At 40.0% G+C, this 21953-nt stretch overlaps 1 protein-coding gene across 16 annotated transcripts in view; it reads left to right on the forward strand.

The window, feature by feature from the left end:
* CTNND1 (catenin delta 1) overlaps positions 1-21953 on the forward strand; it is a 49514-nt gene that overhangs the window by 20324 nt on the left and 7237 nt on the right. For 7 of the 16 annotated variants that reach the window (XM_051967335.1, XM_051967342.1, XM_051967345.1 and 4 more), the window contains 13 exons: positions 3552-3669; positions 5213-5411; positions 7525-7596; positions 8122-8274; positions 8547-9082; positions 12509-12972; positions 13213-13396; positions 16518-16635; positions 17111-17264; positions 17642-17659; positions 18120-18188; positions 19779-19906; positions 21643-21793. In XM_051967335.1, coding sequence (XP_051823295.1) covers positions 5217-5411; positions 7525-7596; positions 8122-8274; positions 8547-9082; positions 12509-12972; positions 13213-13396; positions 16518-16635; positions 17111-17264; positions 17642-17659; positions 18120-18188; positions 19779-19906; positions 21643-21793 — 2242 coding nt within the window. In that variant the 5' untranslated portion in view covers positions 3552-3669; positions 5213-5216. The remainder of the gene's footprint in view (positions 1-3551; positions 3670-5212; positions 5412-7524; positions 7597-8121; positions 8275-8546; positions 9083-12508; positions 12973-13212; positions 13397-16517; positions 16636-17110; positions 17265-17641; positions 17660-18119; positions 18189-19778; positions 19907-21642; positions 21794-21953) is intronic. The other 9 variants (XM_051967350.1, XM_051967347.1, XM_051967348.1 and 6 more) reach the window with 4 other exon arrangements.

The following is a 21953-nucleotide window of genomic DNA, read 5'->3' on the forward strand; positions in this document are numbered from 1 at the left end:
AACATGGGAGGTCAAAACACTGGGAATTCACTCTCTGGTTTGCTGTACACATCCACTCACAAACATTTAAGTAGAGAGTTTTATTTTTATGAAGTAGTACTACTTTATTGAAGAAGAGTGACTGAATTTGTGTGTTTTAAGCATTTAAAAATCAAGTTTGAGAGTAGTTACATGTGTTTGTTTGGTCCCAGTGATCGGAACTATGAGTGGTGGGGAGAAGTGTAAGCTCAACTTCATATTCCATATAAAGAAACATTTCTTTAAATTAGGGTTTCTTTTTCAGATAAGAATTGAACTAATTGGCCATTGAGACCCCTTCCAAATCTGATTTCTGTCCAAAAGGACAGTGGGTTACCTCTGAAGAGGGAAATGGGTTTTCCTCACTAAAGGAAGGCCTTCAAGGGAAGTCTAAATGATTGCTAGATGTTGCAGAGGAGATTCTGGATCAGGGACTGTTTAGACTAGGTAACTTGTGAGATGTTTCTTCACGTTCTGATTCTTTGACTTATGATTTTTAGAATTGCCCAATTGCCTCAGCAAAAAAAAAATTTTTTTTAATGATTTTATAAGTCTTTTTTATTCACTAACTCAGAAGGCACTTCAGAATCCAGTGAGACCAATCTGAACCTTAATAAGAATTCCCCTATGACATACACTCTATCTCCTTCCCATTCCACTTCCGGATAGCTTTAATTATTGGGGGTTTTTCCCCTCTATCTCAAGTCTAAATTTGCTTCTTTGCAATTACAATCTATTATTTCCAGGTCAATCCTCTGAGGTGAAGTAGAATAGGAAGAGCTGACACTGATATGCCACTTTAAAGGTTTTTCAAAGGTCTTACATGCATAATCTCATAATCCCTAAAATAATTTTTTTTTTTAAGATAAAGACTGAGAGGTTAAATGATTTGTTCACATTTAACACAACTAATGTCAGAGTCAGTATTTGAAACTAGTCTTCCTGACTCCAAGTTTAATACTGTGCTTGAATATGTCTCTAGGTTGAAAATGACTATTATATCCCTATGTCTTCTCTTCACCAAACTAAATGTCTCAGTTCTTGCCACTTATTGATCCTCATTTGGCACTTTTCCATTATACCAATTTCCTTCCTGAAATGTGCCCAGAACTGAACACAAAACTTGACATGTGGTCTGATTGGGGCAGAGCTGGTCCTTGGCTTCTTCCCTCCAAACACTAAGCCACTGTTAATGCAGCTGAAGATTTAGTCACTTTTTTGGCTGCCATGTCACCCTGATGCCTACTGAAACTGCAGTCCACTAACACTTTCCTCTCCCCCATAGTTCTCATTAAATCTAACTAGTGCTTAGCCATGCCTCTCTCAACTTGTGCTTTTGAAGATGATTTTGCTTTAATATAACGTGCTTATCTTAAGGACCACCTTAGATCTGAAATTCTCAAAAAGTTGAAGACATCATGAAGCTCTTATATGGTAATCTTGGAAGAATTAGAAGTGTGAGTACTTGTAAATGAGACTGAATTGGTGATCACTCCTATAGATAAAATAAAGTAGGAAACTCCTTTCTATCATAAGCAGATACCAGTTATTAACAGGATTGAAAGTAGAATTAATTTGTCCTGTGTTTTTTAGATGGACCTAATTCATAGAAATCTCCACTAGCTCACCGTTGCTTCTAGGATTAAACAGAGTCCTCTGTCATTTAAAACCCTCCTCCGTCTAGCTCTCACATTCCTTTCCACACTAAATCCCTATTATTCCCTGTCACCTGCTTTCCATTTCAGTCAAAATTGGTCTGTAGATCCTCTATAGATAGTCCGAAAGCACGGATCAGGTATTCTCTGCCAGACCCTCATCTCAAACTTTTTCCCCCTCAAAATCTTTTTTTTTTTTTTTAATTGTATTTTGTGATGACATACGACCTGTGGTTTTATTTAAGGAAGTCTCTAAAGAAGCATTATCAGTGTAGATAGACAACCATGCAACAATTTAAAACTTGAAGTTGTCGAGGGTGTTGAAGAGGTTATGGCTTGCATCAAAGGCAGATTTGGACCTATGTCTCTCTACAGTACCATATTGCCTCTGCTTTTATTTTTTCTCCCCACCCTTACCACAGGATGTAAGCTCCTTTAGGCTAGGAATTGTTTGGGTTTTGAACCAGGTTTTTGTATATAACACTTTGCACCCTCTGCCAAACTTGGCCCCGAGTTGAATATGCAGAGACAGCAGTGACAGAATTAGAATCCAGGGCTTTTAACTCCTAATTGTTGTTTCTACTCTAATTCTTGGTCCTATGCACCCGTAAAAATGTAATGTTTTTAGAACTGGATACGGTTTTTCTCATGTGTAGCTTTTGCTGTGGCTTATGTGTTGGAGTAGATCTAGCCGAGGGAAAGGAGGAAGCTGTTGTGGCTAGGAGGATTGTCATTGTGACCTATGGTAGTTATGGTTTGGGCCTTTCTTAGCAAAGAAAGATTACAGGGTGGAGGCTGTTGGTAGGAAATGCAACTGAGGTCCCACTGAAACTGAGGAGAAGAATTTTTGTTAGACTTAATCTGCTTGTCTTTATTTTTGGCCACATCAAAGCTTCAAAAAGACTTTTATGTGCATACTCAAGTATAAGGGGTCCAATATAACTTGGACAGGTTACTTACTAAAGACACTTTTCTTCGAACACAAATAAGAGACATAAACACAGCAGAGCTATGAAGGAAATTTCAGGAGGCTGGAGAATGGCTCTAGTTCTACTTGAAAGACATTTGTGAGATTTCAGTTTGGACAGGAAGTGGAACAAGAAAGGAGAACATGGTGTTCATGGGCAATGCTGTTGGGTTTGGGAACTGCATTTAAAGTAGGAAGTGGCAGTCATAGAAGAAGGAGCAGGTGTGTTTGGCATAGAAGAACTGATGGGGCACCTGTTCTCTAGCCTCCTCTGGGCATGGTTGATTGCTGAAGACTACACGCCCTAAATGGGTAAAACTGAACAAATGGGACCTATCACGGACTGGTCCTAAAGAGGGCTGGCTTTGCTCTGGAGAGCGTGGGAAAAGGAGCTGAGGCAAGAGGCCCAGGCTAGGCAAGACTAGTCCCCACAAGCCTCTCCTTCCCTCTCCCTTTTCCCCCTCTCCCCACCCCCCATGATTGCTCTGGTTTCTCAAACGCCTTTGTAGGCAAGCCATGACTGGGTCCTCTGGTTTCCACCTGGGAGTGGAAGGGGGAGGAAAGAAAGGAGAGAAAAGACCTGTTGATGGCAGCTCCCTTTTCATTTGCTTGTAGCAAAGAAAAGGAGGTAGTTCCTGCCTAGACTATAACTCCATATTCTCAGTTTAAAGTGGGAGACTCCAATACGGGGCTGGAATCCAGGTTTTCCCAGAAGAAAGAAACTGTGTCTGTCCCTTATAGAGCCAGAAAGTAGATGGAAACTGCAGTCTGAGGACTGTTGGTGTGAAGTCCTCCCTTTCCCTCCCCATACCCAGTGTTTCTTTTTCCTGATACTTCTTCTGTTTCTACTGTTTATTTATTGGGTGTATTTATTTTCTTTCCCATTCCCTTGCTCCCCACTATCTCTGCAGCTTTCTCCTTCCTGCTTCCTCCCTGGTGGTGGCTGAGATGTTTCTTCCATGATTCTTTGCATCTAGACTGGGCTGTTCTCTGTTAAGCCAATCAAATCCGACCTTCCCTTCTTAACAGGTGTGTATGGAAACTTTAAAAAGATGTGTTTTGTTAAGATTTTTATTTTTCAATTGTGGGGACAAGGAGGGAAAAGGAGATGGGATGTGGAGGTGGAATGGGTTTGTTTAAAGTCTGCATTTCCCAGTGATAAATGTTTGGGGGGGACAGAATTTTTTTTTTTTTACTGATCCTTTAGGACCCTCAATGTTAATGCCCTTTGCTTGATTTTCTATCCAAAAAAACTGTTTGTTATTGGTGGGTTGAGGTAATGGTTGGGGGTGATTTCTTTAGTGATTTCTTTGGCATGTTTCTCTGAGCACTGAGAAGAAAGGCATAGGCACTCCTCCCACTCCCATCTCTGCCTTCACTCCCTTCTCCTTCCCCTCCCCCCCAGGTCTAACAGAAAATAGATCTTAATAATGGAGCAATAATAACCTTTTGATACCTTACAGGATCCATTGATATTTATCCAAGATATGAACTGATAGTGAAGGAATCATAATGACCTATAAATAATCTTCCCAAAATTTACTAATGTTGTCTGAGTGATCAGGATTTAAAGAATATCTCTCACTTGGCTTTTCAAAGACAATTACCTGAAATGTTTCAGGGTCACAAACCAGTGTTTTGAGAATTCTAATGCTCATTCAATCCCTACCTACTACCTAAATTTCCCAGAACTTGCCTATTTTTATGCAAACTTTCTATGGATACTTTTCATTCCTTTGTTAAATGTTTTCCTGGTTTATCTCCGCAGTTGCCATATCAAGGGCCAGGTTGGCCTTAACATGAAGCTGTGAAATCCAGGAACATTTAAGAATTAGGACCCTAAATTTGCATTTTGTTTCTTGATTACCGAGATATTGATTACTGGGAAATTGTAATATTCAAGAGAACTCTAATTTTGTTTGGGGATTTTAGTCTGCAATTTTTAGCAGCAATTCTAATTATCATAAAATCTAGGGTGGGCTAGTTCAGCAGAGAGGATACCTATCCCTTCCTGAGAGAGGCTCTGTTCAACACACATCTACTACCCTGTAGTAGATGATGGTGCGGTTCATATATATATATATATATATATATATATATATATATATATATATATATATATATATGGGTTGCAACTTTTTTATGCTGCTGGGAAGATCAGAATTTCTAACTAGAAACAGTTTTATGTTTTATGTCATCAGTGATAAGCATTTAGCCATGTCCTGGTTCCCATTCACCTGTATAAGTTATATTTATCCCAGTTATCTATCCAGTTCTTATTTATGTCTTGAGGGGAATTATTGGGAGTTTAACCCTGCTTGACCAGACACTGGTGATGGACTCTAAGCTTGGTGATAGTCTCCCTGCTCCACTGTGGCACCAACCTGATGTGCACATCTTTGCCTCTGGGATTGATGATTCTCTTTCTTTTCTTACCTTTGACCTTTTCTTTCTCTTCCCCTTCTCTCCCTTCCTCCCCCCAGTGGTCTGAAGTGCGGAGGGAGGTTATCTCCCTCCTTCCTCTGTGATCCACCTCCCCTTTACTTTGCCCTGCGGCGGTTCCGTCCCTCAGGGTCATGGACGACTCCGAGGTGGAGTCGACCGCCAGCATCTTGGCCTCTGTGAAGGAACAAGAGGCCCAGTTTGAGAAGCTGACCCGGGCTTTAGAGGAGGAGCGGCGCCACGTCTCAGCGCAACTGGAGCGTGTGCGCGTCTCACCACAGGATGCCAACTCCATCATGGCCAACGGCACCCTCACCCGCCGGCACCAGGTAACCCCCTCCTGCCCTCTGCCGGGCAGCTAGAACTTTGAGATGCTCCCCAGAGCAGCTGAGACTTCCAGGGAGCTGCTCTGATGGTGATGGACTGTCCCTGGTGTCCGTGCTTCATGGTAAACTTCTATAGTGAATAGGTACCTTCTGGGTTGGTACCTACTGGATTGGTGGGGCAGCTGGCGGCGGCTTTGAGCTCTATGAGCTCGTCCTTGGTGAGCACCCTTCTTCGGACCTGTTCTGCCGCATTGGTATTTCTGGCTTGGGTTGCAGAGCCACCAGTGGTAGAACTTGCGATACGGAGCGGTGCAGCAAAACCATCTTTTTTCTCTTAACTCCTCTGGTGTTAACTTCTGGAGCTTTCTTGGGAGACAGTATAGGGGAGAGGGCGAGCGATTGTTTTAGTGATTGGGGAAATTGGGCAGCTTGTGATCTTAGCTTAACTTCGGTCCTCAGGGAACATGCTGTGCTCAGGGCTAAGTCTGTGTCCCTCAACTGTGTCCTCCTACCTCATGCTGGCCCTGCGTGCTTTCCTTGTTAACTGTAATTCATGTGTGTTTGGAAGTTAATGGCTACTTCTGTTGTGGTCAAGGGAGAATGGAAGAAAGCAAATATCCATACCATGTTGCTCTTCAAACTTGCTAACTACAGGAGCCAGCAGCCTTTGGAGGTTCTACTAGTCTGTGATGTGATTGAGTAGCTCAGAGTATTCAGAATGAGAAGGATCTTCTCTTTTCTTCGTGCGGTCCTGATGTGAAATGATCTGTCTGGGATTTTGTCCGATTTACTTTTGGTGGAGGGGTTGTTTCTTGATGGGGTAGTATGAAGCTCTTGAGAGCTTTCTAGAGAGGAGCAATTGGAATTTTTTTTCCCACTAACAACCTATTTGAGTTTGAGGGCAGATGGAAGAGAAAATTCTTGGTAATGAGGAGTTGAGAAAGTAAGGCAAGATGGGGGTCCAGTTACATGACTTCCCAAGGAAACCCTCCTCAAATGTCCTTACTTTCTTTTCTCTTTGAGACTTATTTAAGCAACGAAAAAAGAGACTGACTTAAGATGCCTGTGGAGAGGGGAGAGTAGTACTGTTAAGAGTGAGTGTGATGGTGGGGAATTCCAGAATCATAAGTATAGTCTTTTCTTTGAGTTTTACTTGGCTAAAAAACCACACCCTTCCTCTCCACGGAAAGAAACCTTGGTTGTATTTCCTCTCTCTGAAGCATGTTTAGAATGGAATAAAGGCTTATTCCAAGGCAGTTAGGTCTTTTGTCCCAGCTTAATCAATTTTAGCATCCTTAAAATTCTGTTCTGTAGCTAAAAAAGAATGAAGTTCCTTGAATTTCAAATATATTTTAGACAGTAGTCGTGTATGTGTATGTGTGTGTCTGTGTGCATGTTTTAATGTTTCTTAAGACAGTCTAGGAAAAAGGGTCATAGCTGTTCAATAGCTGTAGAGACCTGAGATGGAGTTGTGGGGACTGGTACAAATTTTTTTTCCTTGTTTTGTTTTGTTTATTTATTTATTTAGACTGATACACATTTTAAGACCAATTTGAGTTCTTCTTCATACTTGATAAGCAAGTGTACTGTTTCTGCTTCTTCAAAGAACTGCCTTTAAGGGACATTATGAGTGTTTACCACAGGACTGAGAAGTAAAGATAGTATAGGAAAAGTAGATAAAGATTTTTTGGGGGGAAACTCATAGCTTCCAACCAAAATCAAGAATTAGTGTTCATTTTCTCTGTTCTTGGCTCTTGCCAGGCACCATTGTCCTGGAGATCCAGGCCTGCTTATATCTCAGGTTACTTAAAGTGATAAAAATTATAGATTTAGAGCTGGAAGGGACCTTATAAATCATTTAGTCTAATTCCCTTCATTTTACAAATAAGGAAAAGGAGGCCCAGAGTGTGGAATGGACTTGTCCAAAGTCACATAGGTAAATAATGACAGTCTGGATTCAGTTCAAGAGCTAGAAATGCAAATCTCACACATCTGCCACTAGTATGTAGACAGTGTCCTCTTAAGGCCTTTTCCTTTAATAAAGAAGATGTTAGTATTTCAGAGACTATGGGAAGACTACATAATACATAAACTGTTCCTGTGGCATATATTTCAGAACGGCCGGTTTGTGGGCGATGCTGACGTTGAAAGGCAAAAATTTTCAGATTTGAAACTCAACGGACCCCAGGTACAGTTTACAGTTTAGGGAGGTTGCATCATTCTTTTTCCTTTCTCATTTTAGTTAGAACATCTTGGTAATTTGGTTTAGACATGGGGTGCAATGATATTAAGCAAAACTCTGAAAGAATCTAAATACTTGAGAATGAACTTTAGTGAGCAGTATTTTCCACTGCCTGTAATCAGTCTCTTCCAATTAAAATATTACTTTTCTGTAGACTTTTGTTCTAGAAAATAAATTGCTTTTCTCTGACAGTCAACTTGGAAATCAGTCACTTGAGCTAGATCTAATATGTGGGTTGGTTCCTCATGAAAGAACTCTTTATCAGTCAGGGATCAATCAAAGGTGAGGAGATTTTACAAAACCACATCTGTGCCCTTTGTGTAAATTCCAAGTATGGAGAAGTACCACCATCCTAAATATTTTGGAGTTGCTGAAATGTTGTCTGTTCTTATTGGATTTTCTAATGTCAATATTTACTTGAGACATATCATTGTAACTCTTCCCTCTCCTCCCCCCCATTATTTCCAACAGGACCATAGTCACCTTCTGTATAGCACCATCCCCAGGATGCAAGAACCAGGGCCGATTGTGGAGACCTACACAGAAGAGGATCCAGAGGGAGCAATGTCTGTTGTTTCTGTGGAGACTTCTGATGATGGGACCACTCGCCGAACAGAGACTACAGTGAGCTGGGACAGATGGGGGAGTATTTACTACTAGATTTTTGGGAACTTGTCAAAGTGGATATGAAAGCTATTGGGTGGGACATTGGGAAATTTTTGTAGATAGTGAAGAGAAAAAGGCAGAAAATAATTGGTCCAGAATACCTCTTCTCCTAGCTGTAGCTGTTACCTGAGTAGTTTATTTCTTGGGAGTCCTGGCAAGATAGGAGGGTCAGTATGTGACAGGATCCTTCATTTAATTGGTTCCATTACCTGTCTCCTCTGCCCTTCAAGGTCAAGAAAGTAGTCAAGACCGTGACAACACGAACGATACAGCCAGTCCCAGTGGGACCAGATGGGCTTCCTATGGATGGCTCCTCAGTTTCCAACAATTATATCCAAACCTTGGGCCGTGACTTCCGCAAGAATGGCAATGGGGGACCCGGCCCTTATGTGGGGCAGGCAGGCACTGCCACTCTCCCCAGGAACTTTCATTATCCACCAGATGGCTATAGCCGCCACTATGAAGATGGCTACCCTGGCAGCAGTGACAACTACGGTAGTCTGTCCCGGGTGACTCGAATCGATGAGCGGTACCGTCCCAGTATGGAGGGATACCGGGCTCCAAGTCGGCAAGATGTCTATGGGCCTCAGCCTCAAGTCCGAGTAGGTGGAAGTAGTGTGGATCTGCATCGCTTCCATCCAGAACCTTATGGATTGGAGGATGACCAGCGTAGCATGGGCTACGATGATCTGGACTATGGCATCATGCCCGATTATGGCACTGCCCGCCGCACTGGGACACCGTCCGACCCCCGCCGACGTCTCAGGTAGGCCGGGATCTGAAAAGGAATTCTTTGTATACAGGGGCAGAAAAAGGTGATCCTGTGGACCCTGACAACATTCAGCTAAAAACCCTTTTCAAACTGTAGTTGTCATGATTCTTAGCTTATGGTTGATGCTTATGCTTTGGTACAGAGCAGTGCAAGTTAACCAAATGGGCATTGGTTCACGCATCTATCTGAGATCTGAGAGCTGATCATTCTGTCTTTCTCAAAATCTTTTTCAGTTACAATCCATTAAATTTTCTCCCAAAGTGCGCTATTCTTCTCCAATAGGAAGCTCTCCTTTGTAACAGGAAAACTAATCCATATGGAGGTCCTATCTGGAAGCACACATAATGTCACCTCTGTGCTTAGTCAGAGGTAGTTAGGTAAAAGTGACTGGTGTTTTAATCTTTTTAAAAGTATACTTCAAATTGCTTTTCCGATTGGTTTTCCCTTTTCATTGACCATGGCTCATCTTAATCCTGTCTGACTGTTCTTCAATCATGTGATGGTGCTTATCTAGGCCCTGTGGCTTAAAGTCATCCAGACAGCTAAATGCTTTCTTGCTATCTTTCTCCTTATCTGATATTTCAACTCCTTACTACCATTTTTGTTCTATCCTTCCCAGTTCAAAGACTTTTTCTGAACTCGAAAAACAAACAAGCCAAATGAAGGTTCTACAGCTCTCCATTTTCATCATCTCAATCTTGTCCTTTCTTAGATCCTCTTATTTTTCCAAAGATAGTATCTAAACTTGCCCCCACCCCCATTTTTTCATTCTAAATGACCTTCATATGCTCCTGGCAAGGTGTCAGAATAGAGTCTGACTTTCCTTGGTAGTAAGGCAAATTACTCAGCCTCCCTGATTCAGCTCTGGATCCCTCCTATTCGAATTAAGTCAAGTCAGGTTGGGCAGGTCCCAGACTCCACGTACCCTTAAAGTGTGTATTCACTATGCTTCTCCATGTCTGTCTTACAATTTTCACCTTCAAGCTTCACCTTGGGTAGCCTTCTGAGAAACCTATAACTAAGTGTTCTCTTCCTCAAATCTTCTGGAATATGGCGTCTAAATCCACTTTGATCTGTCCCTGTCCTCCATACTCCCATATAAGCTTGAGAAGTGGTCCTTTTTTACTTTTATTTTTCTGTCCCCCATGCTTAAAGGAGGTGATTTATATTTAGCAACCACATAATAAGTTTCAGATCAAAATTGATCACTGTCAATTTGTGTTAAATCTTGCCATAAGGTCTGGGACTGGTACTGGGACTGGGACATTTAGCCTGACTGCTGAATGACTTCACTTAACAAGGAGAGGCCTCCTTACCTAAACCTTAGTCACCGTCTTTTGAGTTATCTTTTGGACTGTCTTTTCTCCTCCTCTCTGACTCATCGATCCTTCATAGAAGGTTACCAGGTTTAGAAACCTCCGCCCAGAATCATAGTACTGAGTAGTGGTCATCTAGGAAGTATCCTCCTGAGGGTGTTGGCCCCAGATACCAGGCTATTTGTACCAGGCTATTTCCTGAATTTCTCATTAGTGAGACATGATTGACCTTAAGAAGGCGTGGACTTTCTCATTGCTATAGTGGATTGAGAAGTTTATTTAGAGAGAGATTTCTGTGCCCTGTCTTTGGATATTTGTCAGAATAGTTTTGGATTAAAAACCTGCTTGTCTAGCAAGAACATTCTGCTGCTTCCTGTTCCGGTCCTAGAAGAGTAATACAAGGTCAAAGTCTAAACAGTGTGTCAATGTAGCATATGAAAAAAAGCATTGCTCTGGGCTGTCAGGAAACCTCTGTGCACAAAATAACTGAGTGACCTACGCTGAATCATTGAACTTCAGAACCTCTTTTTTTTACATGTGCAGTGAAGAGAAACAATGAACATTCCAAATATTTGAACCTACTTCTATTTCATAATGAGTTTGAAGCTATTTCCTGTGTACATTTTCCTCAATACTTTATTTATGATAGGCTCATAATAAATCTCTGAATACACATTTTTGAAGTACTTGTGAGTACTTTAGCCTGTGATAATTGTTTAAATCATAACTTCTTACAATGAAAGATAATACTTGGTGATTCTCAGTAGCTTCGCAGAGAGCTATTTTGTATTTTATATATTGAATTAGAAATACTGTTTTCTGTTCAGGCCTTTATTTTGGTAAATGACTGCTATAGTCTGGGAGCCTGCCTATATCATGGCTCATCTTGTCACATAAAGGTTACCAGAATGACTACTGGTAGGATATTCAGCATTATTGATCTTTAGTAGATAATGAACTCTCTTCTAAGAAAAAGGATTATGTTTGAAGGGAGATTAGGAAATCTCAGGGATTTTTTTCAGAAACTGTGCTGGGATAGAGCAGTTGGTATTTTCTTTTTAGGAAGTAGCTCAGAATTTACTATAAAGTATCAGTAGGTATTAACATTGTAGCTAATTAAAATGGTAGTCCTCTGCTAAGAGATCCAAACAATAGATTTTTTCCTTTCTCCTAAAGGGGGAAGTCTTGGAATGAGATGACCTCACAGATAATGAATAGATCTCTTCCTGATGGTGATGATCAAGTAATAGTGAGACAGCTTCACCCTCTAGTGGTTGGTTTTGGGTACTGAAATCCAAGAATTTACTTTCCATTGCTTTAGCCTTGGGCCAGTGTAAGGGAAAAATGCCTACTACGATTACTGGTGGGCAGATATCCCAGTTTTGTTGTTGCTGAGTACTCCATTGCAAGAGTTTATGGAAAAGGAAGCAGTCTTAAAAGAAGTCAGATATGAACCATACTGAGGTGATTGCCACGTGAAGTACAAATATGGTGATATGTGTGACCAAAAAAAAAAAAAAAAAGACAAATACGCTGGTATGTATGACATTCACTGAGGCCAAATCTTAATATGATATAGCGAGAGGTTCTTGATTGTGCCATTCTGTAGGACCCTCACATTTTCTAGAATAGGGCGGAGATGAAACATAAAGTATACTAAAGGATCTTATTCTCTGCAGCTGATTCTTGTGGAAGTACTTTACATCTTGGTTTACTTAGTTGATTTGTAAGTTTCATTCCTGGGCATTTCTTTGCACTCTTCAATCATTGCTTTATTTGCCTGCTAATTTAAGGTTTAGCTTCATTTCTCTTCATGGAAATGTCTAATTATAAAATGTCATTTAAATGTATCTTGAAGGATAGGTTTTCTGATTTTATCATTGAAAATGATACAGCACATCTCTCAAAAAAGGTAAATGCCCTTTGTTCTATATGCTAAGAAAGGATGGTCAGTGATAGTTAATCGAGTCAGATCTTTGGTTTGTCTGTTTGATATGGAAATGCCAAGAGCTACCGATACTCCTTATTCGTACTTAAAAGATGATCATATAGGAAATAGATTAAATTAATTTACATTTTCTTTGCTTTCTCTAAAATCATTCAGGAGCTATGAAGATATAATTGGTGAGGAAGTGCCCCCAGACCAATACTACTGGGCTCCTCTGGCTCAGCATGAAAGGGGAAGTTTAGCAAGTCTGGACAGCCTGAGAAAGGGAGGCCCTCCACCTCCCAACTGGAGGCAGCCAGAATTGCCAGAGGTGATTGCCATGCTGGGCTTCCGCCTGGATGCTGTCAAGTCCAACGCAGCTGCCTATCTGCAGCACCTCTGTTATCGTAACGATAAAGTGAAGACCGATGTGCGGAAACTTAAGGGTATCCCGGTGTTGGTGGGCCTGTTGGACCACCCCAAAAAGGAGGTGCACCATGGGGCCTGTGGGGCTCTCAAGAATATCTCCTTTGGTCGTGACCAGGACAACAAGATTGCCATAAAGAATTGTGATGGCGTTCCTGCCCTTGTTCGTCTTCTGCGCAAGGCCCGTGACATGGACCTCACGGAAGTCATCACGGGTAAGCACTGAGCTAAAAGAGTTCATTAGGTTCAGGAATTCTTCTTTCAGTTCAAGAAGAATTACTTGAAATTGGGAAAAGCTTTTTGCTTTCTTTCCCTCTTTCCAAGTTATGTTACTTTTGGGGAACATGAATGATAACAGGCTCCTGGGCACAAGAAATCCTACATTTGTCCTGTCAGGTGCCTAGGGACATGTAAAGATGAATGCTTACTAGGTCTTTATAATTTTCATTTCTCAGGAACACTTTGGAACCTCTCATCTCATGATTCTATCAAGATGGAGATTGTGGACCATGCACTGCATGCTTTGACAGATGAAGTGATCATCCCACATTCTGGCTGGGAGCGGGAACCCAATGAAGATTCCAAGCCTCGCCATATTGAATGGGAATCGGTGCTCACCAACACAGCTGGCTGCCTTAGGTAACAGCAGATGCTATAAGAACTATGCATATGTGAGTTATTTTGTGTAAGCCTCCACAAAACTCTTGCTCTGGTGGTACAAGGCTTTGCAAGTGAAGTATAAAACTTGTAAAGCCTTTGAGCCACAGTTCTTACCTTACCACTATGGTGAGGCACCATGGCACCCTCTGAAAGAGACAAAAATATAAGTGGTCCATTATATTTATTGAGTTTTGGAGGCAGGAAAAGTGTTTTATTCAAAGAAGCACATGCTGAATCTTTATCTAGTGACCAGCAAGTTGAAACAATACTGAAAGAACTGGGCCAAATCCTTATTTACATTCTTATTATCAATAAAATCCAAAGAATTGAACTTTAAATAAAATAAAGATTCATAATGATTACTCTTAGAAGAAACTTATTGGTAATAATATACAAGGTGTCCCAGAAGTTTTAAAGGCTATCTTAAGCTTAAACTTAGAGTTGTATTAAGACTTTTGGGATACCCGGAATATGTGTCTTTGTATGGTGACGTAAATTGGTGAGCATAAGAGACGATGGCAAAAACACTTTGGGAAATGTGATTCAAAGTTACAAAAATGAGCCCAAAGTTAAAAAATATATAGACAAATATATATTGGCCGGAAATTACTAATTATAGATGTGGGATTCATTTCAAATTCAGCTGTTTAAGTTCAGATTGACCAATAAAAGTTTAAATTGGCAACAGATTTGAAAAAAGGATACAAGTAAAGAGAAATCATATGCAACTTACAGCAGTTCTGTATATAGCAGATGTGTATAAACCAGCTGTTAATTCCTTGAAAAAATGAGAAATAAAAATGAAGACACAGATACCACCGTTTCCTAGAGAAATTCAACATTACCGAAAGTCAAGTGGAAATGGAAAGATCCTAGAAACAACTCTCCAGCAGAATCTCAGTCTTCTTGTCAAGTGAAGAGATTAGATTGTCCACTTAGTGTAGTAGATAATTTGTAAAATATTACTGAAAAGGAAGAAGGAAGGTTGAGCAGTACTTCCTCAGCAGATCATCCACAAAGTATTCATAGTTTAAATTGAATAATAAAGATATAAAAAGAGGAACATATCTGGTAATAGTGCTGTAGCGGTCTATTTAAATTAGTGGCACTAGTGAAATAGCCACATTTGGATTCTTTATTACCTGATACAAGTGTGATGTGATAGTGTTGGTTAAGGAGATGACATTGGGAAGAAGAGTTGAAATATATAGTGAAAAATCTTCGAGCAAACACAGTTTTAAAGGTAGTTAGGGATTACTTATTGATATAAAGGAAGTCATCACTATCTTGTCATCTTGAACTTACTCTCAACACTTTTCATTCTTGGACTATTGCGTTAGCCTGCTGATTGGTTGATCTTCTTAATATTTTTTTTAACACTCCAGTCCGTTTTCCACTCAGCTATCAAATTAATCTTTCTGAAGATAGATCTGATCATGCTGCCTCTATTTGATAAACTCCAGTGGTATGCTCACTCTCCCTCTCTTTGTCCCTTTCTCTCTCCTCCCCCTTTCTGTCTCTCTCCTCTTCTCCCTCCTCCCTCTCTTTTCTCCCCCTCTCTCTCCTTTCTCCTAACTGAATTTTCAATGACTATCCTCCCATGCCTGGAATGTCTTCCTGCTTTCTTTTAAATCCCATCTAAAATTCCACTTTCTGCAGAAAGCTTTTCCTAATCTTAGTTGATTTTCCCAATCCTTTGTTGATTATTTCCAGTGTATACTTACTATCTGTGGCTTGTTGTACATAGTTACTTATGTGTTGTCTCCACTTTAGACTATGAACTTATTGAGAGCAGGAATTGTCTTTTAACTTTATATTCCTACTTAGTAAAGAGCTTTGGCATGTACTTGGCACTTAATAAATGTTTATTGATTGACTGATTCTAAAAGAAAAATCATAAGATAACAAAAGCCAACAAAGATGACCCCAGACACAGTTGCTTATTATGTCTTTTTTTTTTTTTTTAAACAAAGACTAGTGTGTGCCTATTTCGGTTGTCATTGTTGACAATCTGAGAAGAAAACAGGCTTCCACAATTTTCTCTAGCAGACTATAAACAGCAGACTTTCACAATCATAATAGACAGTACTGAGAATAGAAGAATCCATTGCTTCTTTATTGATTTACAGAAAAGTATTTTTTACTTTTTAGTTCAAAATACAACTCAAAAAGTTCAAAGTGTATATTAAGACCATACAAGATTCTATGATAGATGTGACTTTGAAGTTCAGTAATCTAAGTTTCAACTTCAAGTGACATGCAAAATGGGGAGACATTTACTCAACCAAGGGGTGTATTTTATCACTATGGAAGATGTTGGCCAGAGTCCGCATAGAGGAAGGATTCAAGTTGTTGAAAAGATTCTGTTGATGCTCCTTGTATGTACATGACATTGTTGGTTATATCAAAGTCCTTAAGGATAGATTACAGGATCTTTTCATTAAGATCCAATCAGAAAAGAGATCATCCTAGCTGCTTATATAGGAAAATAAACTGAATGAAAATCCAGATTGCCTATATTGACATGGTTACTCGTTGAGTAACTACCTTGTCAGTATCTTGGGCAAATGCTACAAATGGACATCAGTACAAAATGATTAGCAAAAGAGATTAAACGAAATTGCGTTTGGAAAGTTGTACGGCACTCTAGTTGATCACAATCTTATCTTAATACTAGTGTCTTTCTGGTTACGCTACATTACATGGAATACTGTGGTCTCAAAGAATCAAAGTTAAAGAGCCGGCAATAGTGGATATTTATGTCAAGAAATGGCGAATAAGACATTGTAAGATGGACAAGCTGAATTGTGCTGAATTCTGCTAAACATGAAACAATGAGAGGACGGACTCCAGCACATTGGCTATTCAAAGATATTGACAAGAATCATATATGATGAAGTGTTGGCTTGTAGATTGAGCATGGATTAGTTAAAATATTATCATAAAAGGGAATACAAATTTAGCTATTTTAACTTGTTGCTTAGAAAGGAGGAAGAGCTGTTTGTTATTAGATAATCCTCTACAGAGCTCAAAAAAATAGAGGGGAAAATTTTTGAATTTGGTAAGTAGAGTTCTTTTAGACTCTTCCTTTTCCCCCCAGGAATGTCAGTTCAGAAAGAAGTGAAGCCCGTCGAAAACTTCGGGAGTGTGATGGGTTGGTGGATGCCCTAATCTTCATTGTTCAGGCAGAGATTGGGCAGAAAGACTCAGACAGCAAGGTAAAAAGAAGACCAGGATGGGCCTGGGGAAGAGGATGGTGTGGGGGCTTTCCTCAGAGAAGCATTTGGGACCTAGAGAGGCAGACTTTGGTTTTCCAACATGTCAAGCCTCATGTACAACAGTCTTCATTCTTTATTATTGGTTTGATAACTTAAAGAGAAATACAATAGTCCCTTTTAAAGGAGATCACCTTCTCTTCTTTGCTCTATCCCTTGTGTAACAGTTGGTGTCCTTCGTCATTAGTAAGAAATAGAGTATTCTGTTTTAGGAGGGAAGGGGGAGCACTCAGACTATCAGGCCAAATTCTGCTGTTGTTCATGCCACAACTTGCAGAGGCATTAGCTTGGGCAGTTCTTTTGAGGGCTGGAAGTCATAGATCACTATTAATCTCCTCTTCTGGATATGTAGATCCCCTTTACTCTGGATCTGGCTGTCCTCTGACCTCTCACTGAATGTTTCACCCCATTTCCTCAGCTGGTGGAGAACTGTGTCTGCCTTTTGCGGAACCTGTCGTACCAAGTCCATCGAGAGATTCCCCAGGCAGAGCGATACCAGGAAGCTTCTCCTAACATTGCCAACAACACAGGGCCTCATGCAGCCAGCTGTTTTGGGTCTAAGAAGGGCAAAGGTGAGACTTAGCTTCTATCCTCCTTCTGCTGGGGGGATGATTAGGAAAAGAGTCATCCCCTGAGGCAAACCATAAGCTAAGCAGCTCAGGATCTGGATGACTGGAATGTTGCAATAGCATCCCTGTTCTACCATTTCCCTTATGTTATGTATGTGTCCCTGCTGTCCTGGGAGTGGTGATGACTGGTTGGGATAGTGATGGAAGAGAATCTTACTAATTTGGGGATTTCCCCATCCCCAACTCTTCCCTTTTCACCTGTGTTCTTTTTCCTATCTGTGCCTTCCTGCCTATTTGCGGTCCTATTGTCATCCTTCTCCTGCATTTTCTTCCCTTTCTGTCTCTCCCTCCTCTCTCCACTTCGGGTGCTGCACTGGAAGATGAGTGGTTCTCCAGAGGTGAGTGGATTCTTTTGAGGGGCTTGCCTATATCTAATATGCATGTTTTGGTTTTAGCTTTTCTAGCACCTCCCTCTTAATCCTTTTCTTTGGTTGCATGCAGGGGAAATATAGTGTGGAGAGCCCAATGAAGCAGGTTGAACTAATGGCTCTTGGCATGCTATTTCCTGGCAGCACCTAAGACTGTGATGATAGTTATAGGTTGTCTCCACCTATGGCCCACACCACTGTCCTCATCTCTGCATGATTCTGCTAGGAGAAATGAGCATTTTTGGCTTTCTTTTGCCTCTTGGCTTATTCTCCAAAGAGACTGATGAGAAAAAAAGAAAACTGAAAGAAGTGCTGTGTTTGGAAGGAACATCTCTGATTCATCCACACTGAAGGAAGGGAGGAGTAAGGAAGGCTGTGGTTTGGGTACTTGGTTTCTTATTTCCCCTTGTCTTTTCTTACTTTCATAAAGGGAAAAAACCCATGGAGGATCCAAATACCGACACAGTAGATTTTCCCAAAAGAACCAGTCCTGCCCGAGGTAAGTGTTTGTATTCTATTAGAAAACTTTAATCTTAATCTTCTTTGAATCCTGTATTTTGGATCCACATCTTAATTATTTTCCCATGCTCCCAGTCTGTCCTCTAGAAGACATAAAGGTCTTCTAAACAGCTACCAAATTCATGTTGTAAAAGCTCCCATGCTAAAGCACAGGCCTGACCAGGAGGTTGCTTTTGTAACTCCTTACCAATAAGATAAAATGCAAACTCTTGAACCTTTCACTATCTGATATTTGTCTACCTTTCCAGTCTTATTACACATTACACTCCTTCACATATTTTGGTTCAGCCAAACTGATCTATTTGCTGTTTCTCCTATACAACATTCCAGCTCCTGTTTTTCATATCTTTGTACAAGCTGTGCCCCACACCTGGAATGTGTACTTTCTTTACCTGTAACATGTAGAATCCCTAAGCTGTCTTAAAATCTGTGTATAGTGCCAGCTCCTCCTATATTAGGCCTTTTTTGATTTATACCCCCAAGTGCTAGTGCCTCTCCACAGCTGCTAAAATTTCCTTGTGTTTCCTTTGTATGTATTTTAGGCATTTATGTGTCTGCATTATTTCATAAAATGTAAGTCCCTTGAGAATAGGAATTCTTTTTGTCTGTATATCACATACATCACACATAGTGATCTATCTCAGCACAGTTCTTAAAATGTTATGTTGGTGGATAGAGGGATAGATTTCATGTAGAATTTGGACTCTTTCTCCCTTCCGGATGTCTGAATTTTTAAATGAGGTTAGTCAGTGTTTTATGATTTAAAGTTCTTTTTTGAAGTTTGTTAAGAAGCTTTTTGCATAATGTACCTTTGAAATAATCAGTTTCATTGTTAGCCCCACTTTACAGTTCAGAAAATTGAAGTTGAAAAAACATTTAAGTCACTGAAGAATAAATTGCCCAGAGACACATAGCTTAGTAAGTTTTACAGCCTGGATCATTATAAACAACATCTCTTAATTTTAAGGCAATTATTCTTTTTCTTTGCCATGGTTATATCTACAACAACACTGTAGTATTGATCCTTAAAAATGCCACGTGGCTTTTAGTTTAGTTGTTAAAGTTGATTTGGAAGTGTGAAGCCCTTGGAACACAAAACTTATAACATTCTGTTCATTAGATGTTGAGATTTGTTTATTGGATTAGAGAAAGAAGTAAAAGAATGGGTAGGAAGACAGTAGTAGGTTGATTTTAAAAAATAAGTGAATTAGAACCAAAGATCAGTAGTGTCACTTTGAATGCCACTAGTAAAATGAAGATAAACAGTTAATGTTGCCATAGGACTAAAACATATATTCCTAGGGATAAAAAACAAAAGAGAAAGTGTTAGAAGGAGAAGGAAAAGAAAAGTGTATGATGATTCTCTATGGCACCATTGTTCTAGCCTGCCCACTTCTAATTTAGAAGTCCTAACTTCCAGGAGGCAATGGAAGTGGTTACATTAGTTTCCTGCCTCATGAACTAGAGAAGTTTAGTGTGGTTTGTTGTATTCACAATCATATCCCATCAATGTGAAAACTCTTAGGGGAGGGAATTCTAAAATCTTATCTCTTCTCCCTCTCCCATGCAGGCTATGAGCTTTTATTTCAGCCTGAGGTGGTCCGTATATATATCTCTCTTCTTAAGGAGAGCAGGACTCCTGCCATTTTGGAGGCTTCAGCTGGAGCCATTCAGAATTTGTGTGCTGGCCGCTGGACGGTGAGTATTTGTGGAATGGATTTAGAAAAGAAAAAAATAAAAAGGAGGTTATAATGTATATAACATGATTCTCCACTTTTACACCTTGTTCCTTCATAGCCTTATAGACTATCGTCACATACCTACATACATTTTACCCTCCCTAAGAATTAGCACTAAAATCGACCATCCTTTCTATCTATTGTTAATTATCTATCCTCTGTTAGCCAAACTCCTTTTCTTGTCTTTTCATTTCTTCAGTTGTCGGCTTTGATGATCCTCTTTTTAAAATTTTTTCCAAATACATGCAGAGAGAAGTTTCAACATTTATTCTTGTAAAATCTTGTGTTCCAAATTTTTCTTCCTCTTCCTCGCTCCCCTAGACAGTAAACAATCTACTGTAGATTAAATATGTGCCATTCTTCTCAACATATTTCCATATTCGTTATGCTGTGCAAGAAAAATCAGATCAAAAGAAAAAAAACAAGTAAACAAATAATACCACCATCAAAAAAAAAAAGGTGGAAATTCTATGCTTTGATCCACACTCGATCCCCATAGTCCTCTTTTTATTTATTTTTTAACAAGTCTATTGAATTGCCTTGAATCACCTCATTATTGACAAGAGCCAAATCCATCAACAAGACATAGTCTTGTTGTTTTGTACACCTAGTTCTGCTCACCTCACTCAGCATCAGTTCATATAAGTCTCTCCAGGCTTTTCTGAAATCAGCCTGCTCATTATTTCACATAGAACATAATATTCCATTACATTAATATACCATAACTCATTCAGCTATTCTCCAACTGATGGGCATCCACTCAGTATCCAATTCCTTGTATTGGTCTTCATTTTAGCCTTTTTCTGAAATCAGCCTGCTCATTATTTCTCATAGAACATAATATTCCATTGCATTAATATAACTCATTCAGCTATTCTCCAACTGATGGGCATCCACTCAGTTTCCAATTCCTTGTATTGGTCTTCATTTTAGCCTTTTCCTCCTTGATTTCTCAGGAGTCTTCTTCACTCTGGGCTTTTCTGTTCTGTGTCCAATCATGACTTGCCAAACCTTGATCTTATATATTTTCACCATTTGCCTCTTGCTCCTATGTTGCTGAATCTCCCCTCTCCCCTGTTTCTGAACCTCAGGGTATCAACATCCTTCCAGTTATCCAGATTCACAATATCAGCTTCATCTTTGACTCCTCAATCCTATTTACCAAATCTTGTTTCTGTCTCTTTTATCTGTCTGCTTCATTTTAATTCAGCTCCCCATTAACTTTCACGTTGACTATTATAACCTCATTTGGTCTCCCTTCCTCAAGCCTCTTCCCCTATTCTAATACAATGGTCCATATAGCCTACTAGAAATGATTTTCCTAAAATTCAGGTCATTCAATTCCTCATTCAAAAAATAGCATTTCCTCACTTCCTTCAACCCCTGCCCTTTTCTCCCCATCTCTGCCCCCTGTTTTCTTGAAGACTGAACTCAGTGTCACCTTCTACAAAAAGCCTTTCCTGATGAAATCCAGTAGTAACTGGGCCATTTGTCCCAATATTCCCTCCATTGGTTTTGTATGATTTATATATACATTGTGTTTTACATCTCCTTGTTTTCTCCCATTTGAATGTTAGCCCTTTAAGAATAAAAACTGTTTCACTGTTGTTCTCAGATCCTGAGAGTACATAGTACTCTAAGATCCTGGTACATAGTAGGTACTTATAAAATGCTTGTTGATGTGATCCCTTCTAGTATGGTCGGTATATCCGTTCAGCTCTGCGCCAAGAGAAGGCACTCTCTGCCATCGCGGACCTTTTGACCAATGAGCATGAACGAGTGGTGAAAGCTGCATCTGGGGCACTACGTAATCTGGCTGTGGATGCCCGAAATAAAGAACTGATTGGTGAGCTGGGCAGGGAGAATCTTGGTTAGCAAAGCTTGTGAAGCTATGTCACTAACTAAAGTGGGCTATGGAATGAAAAGGCTCTTTTCAAAGATAGAACTTCAAAGGTTCTAGAGTGTCAGCCTAGTCCTTCCCCTGCCTCAGGCAGGGTGGAGAAGAG

This window comes from Antechinus flavipes, chromosome 6 (assembly GCF_016432865.1).
Source record: "Antechinus flavipes isolate AdamAnt ecotype Samford, QLD, Australia chromosome 6, AdamAnt_v2, whole genome shotgun sequence".
In the NCBI taxonomy this organism is placed as follows: Eukaryota; Metazoa; Chordata; class Mammalia; order Dasyuromorphia; family Dasyuridae; genus Antechinus; species Antechinus flavipes.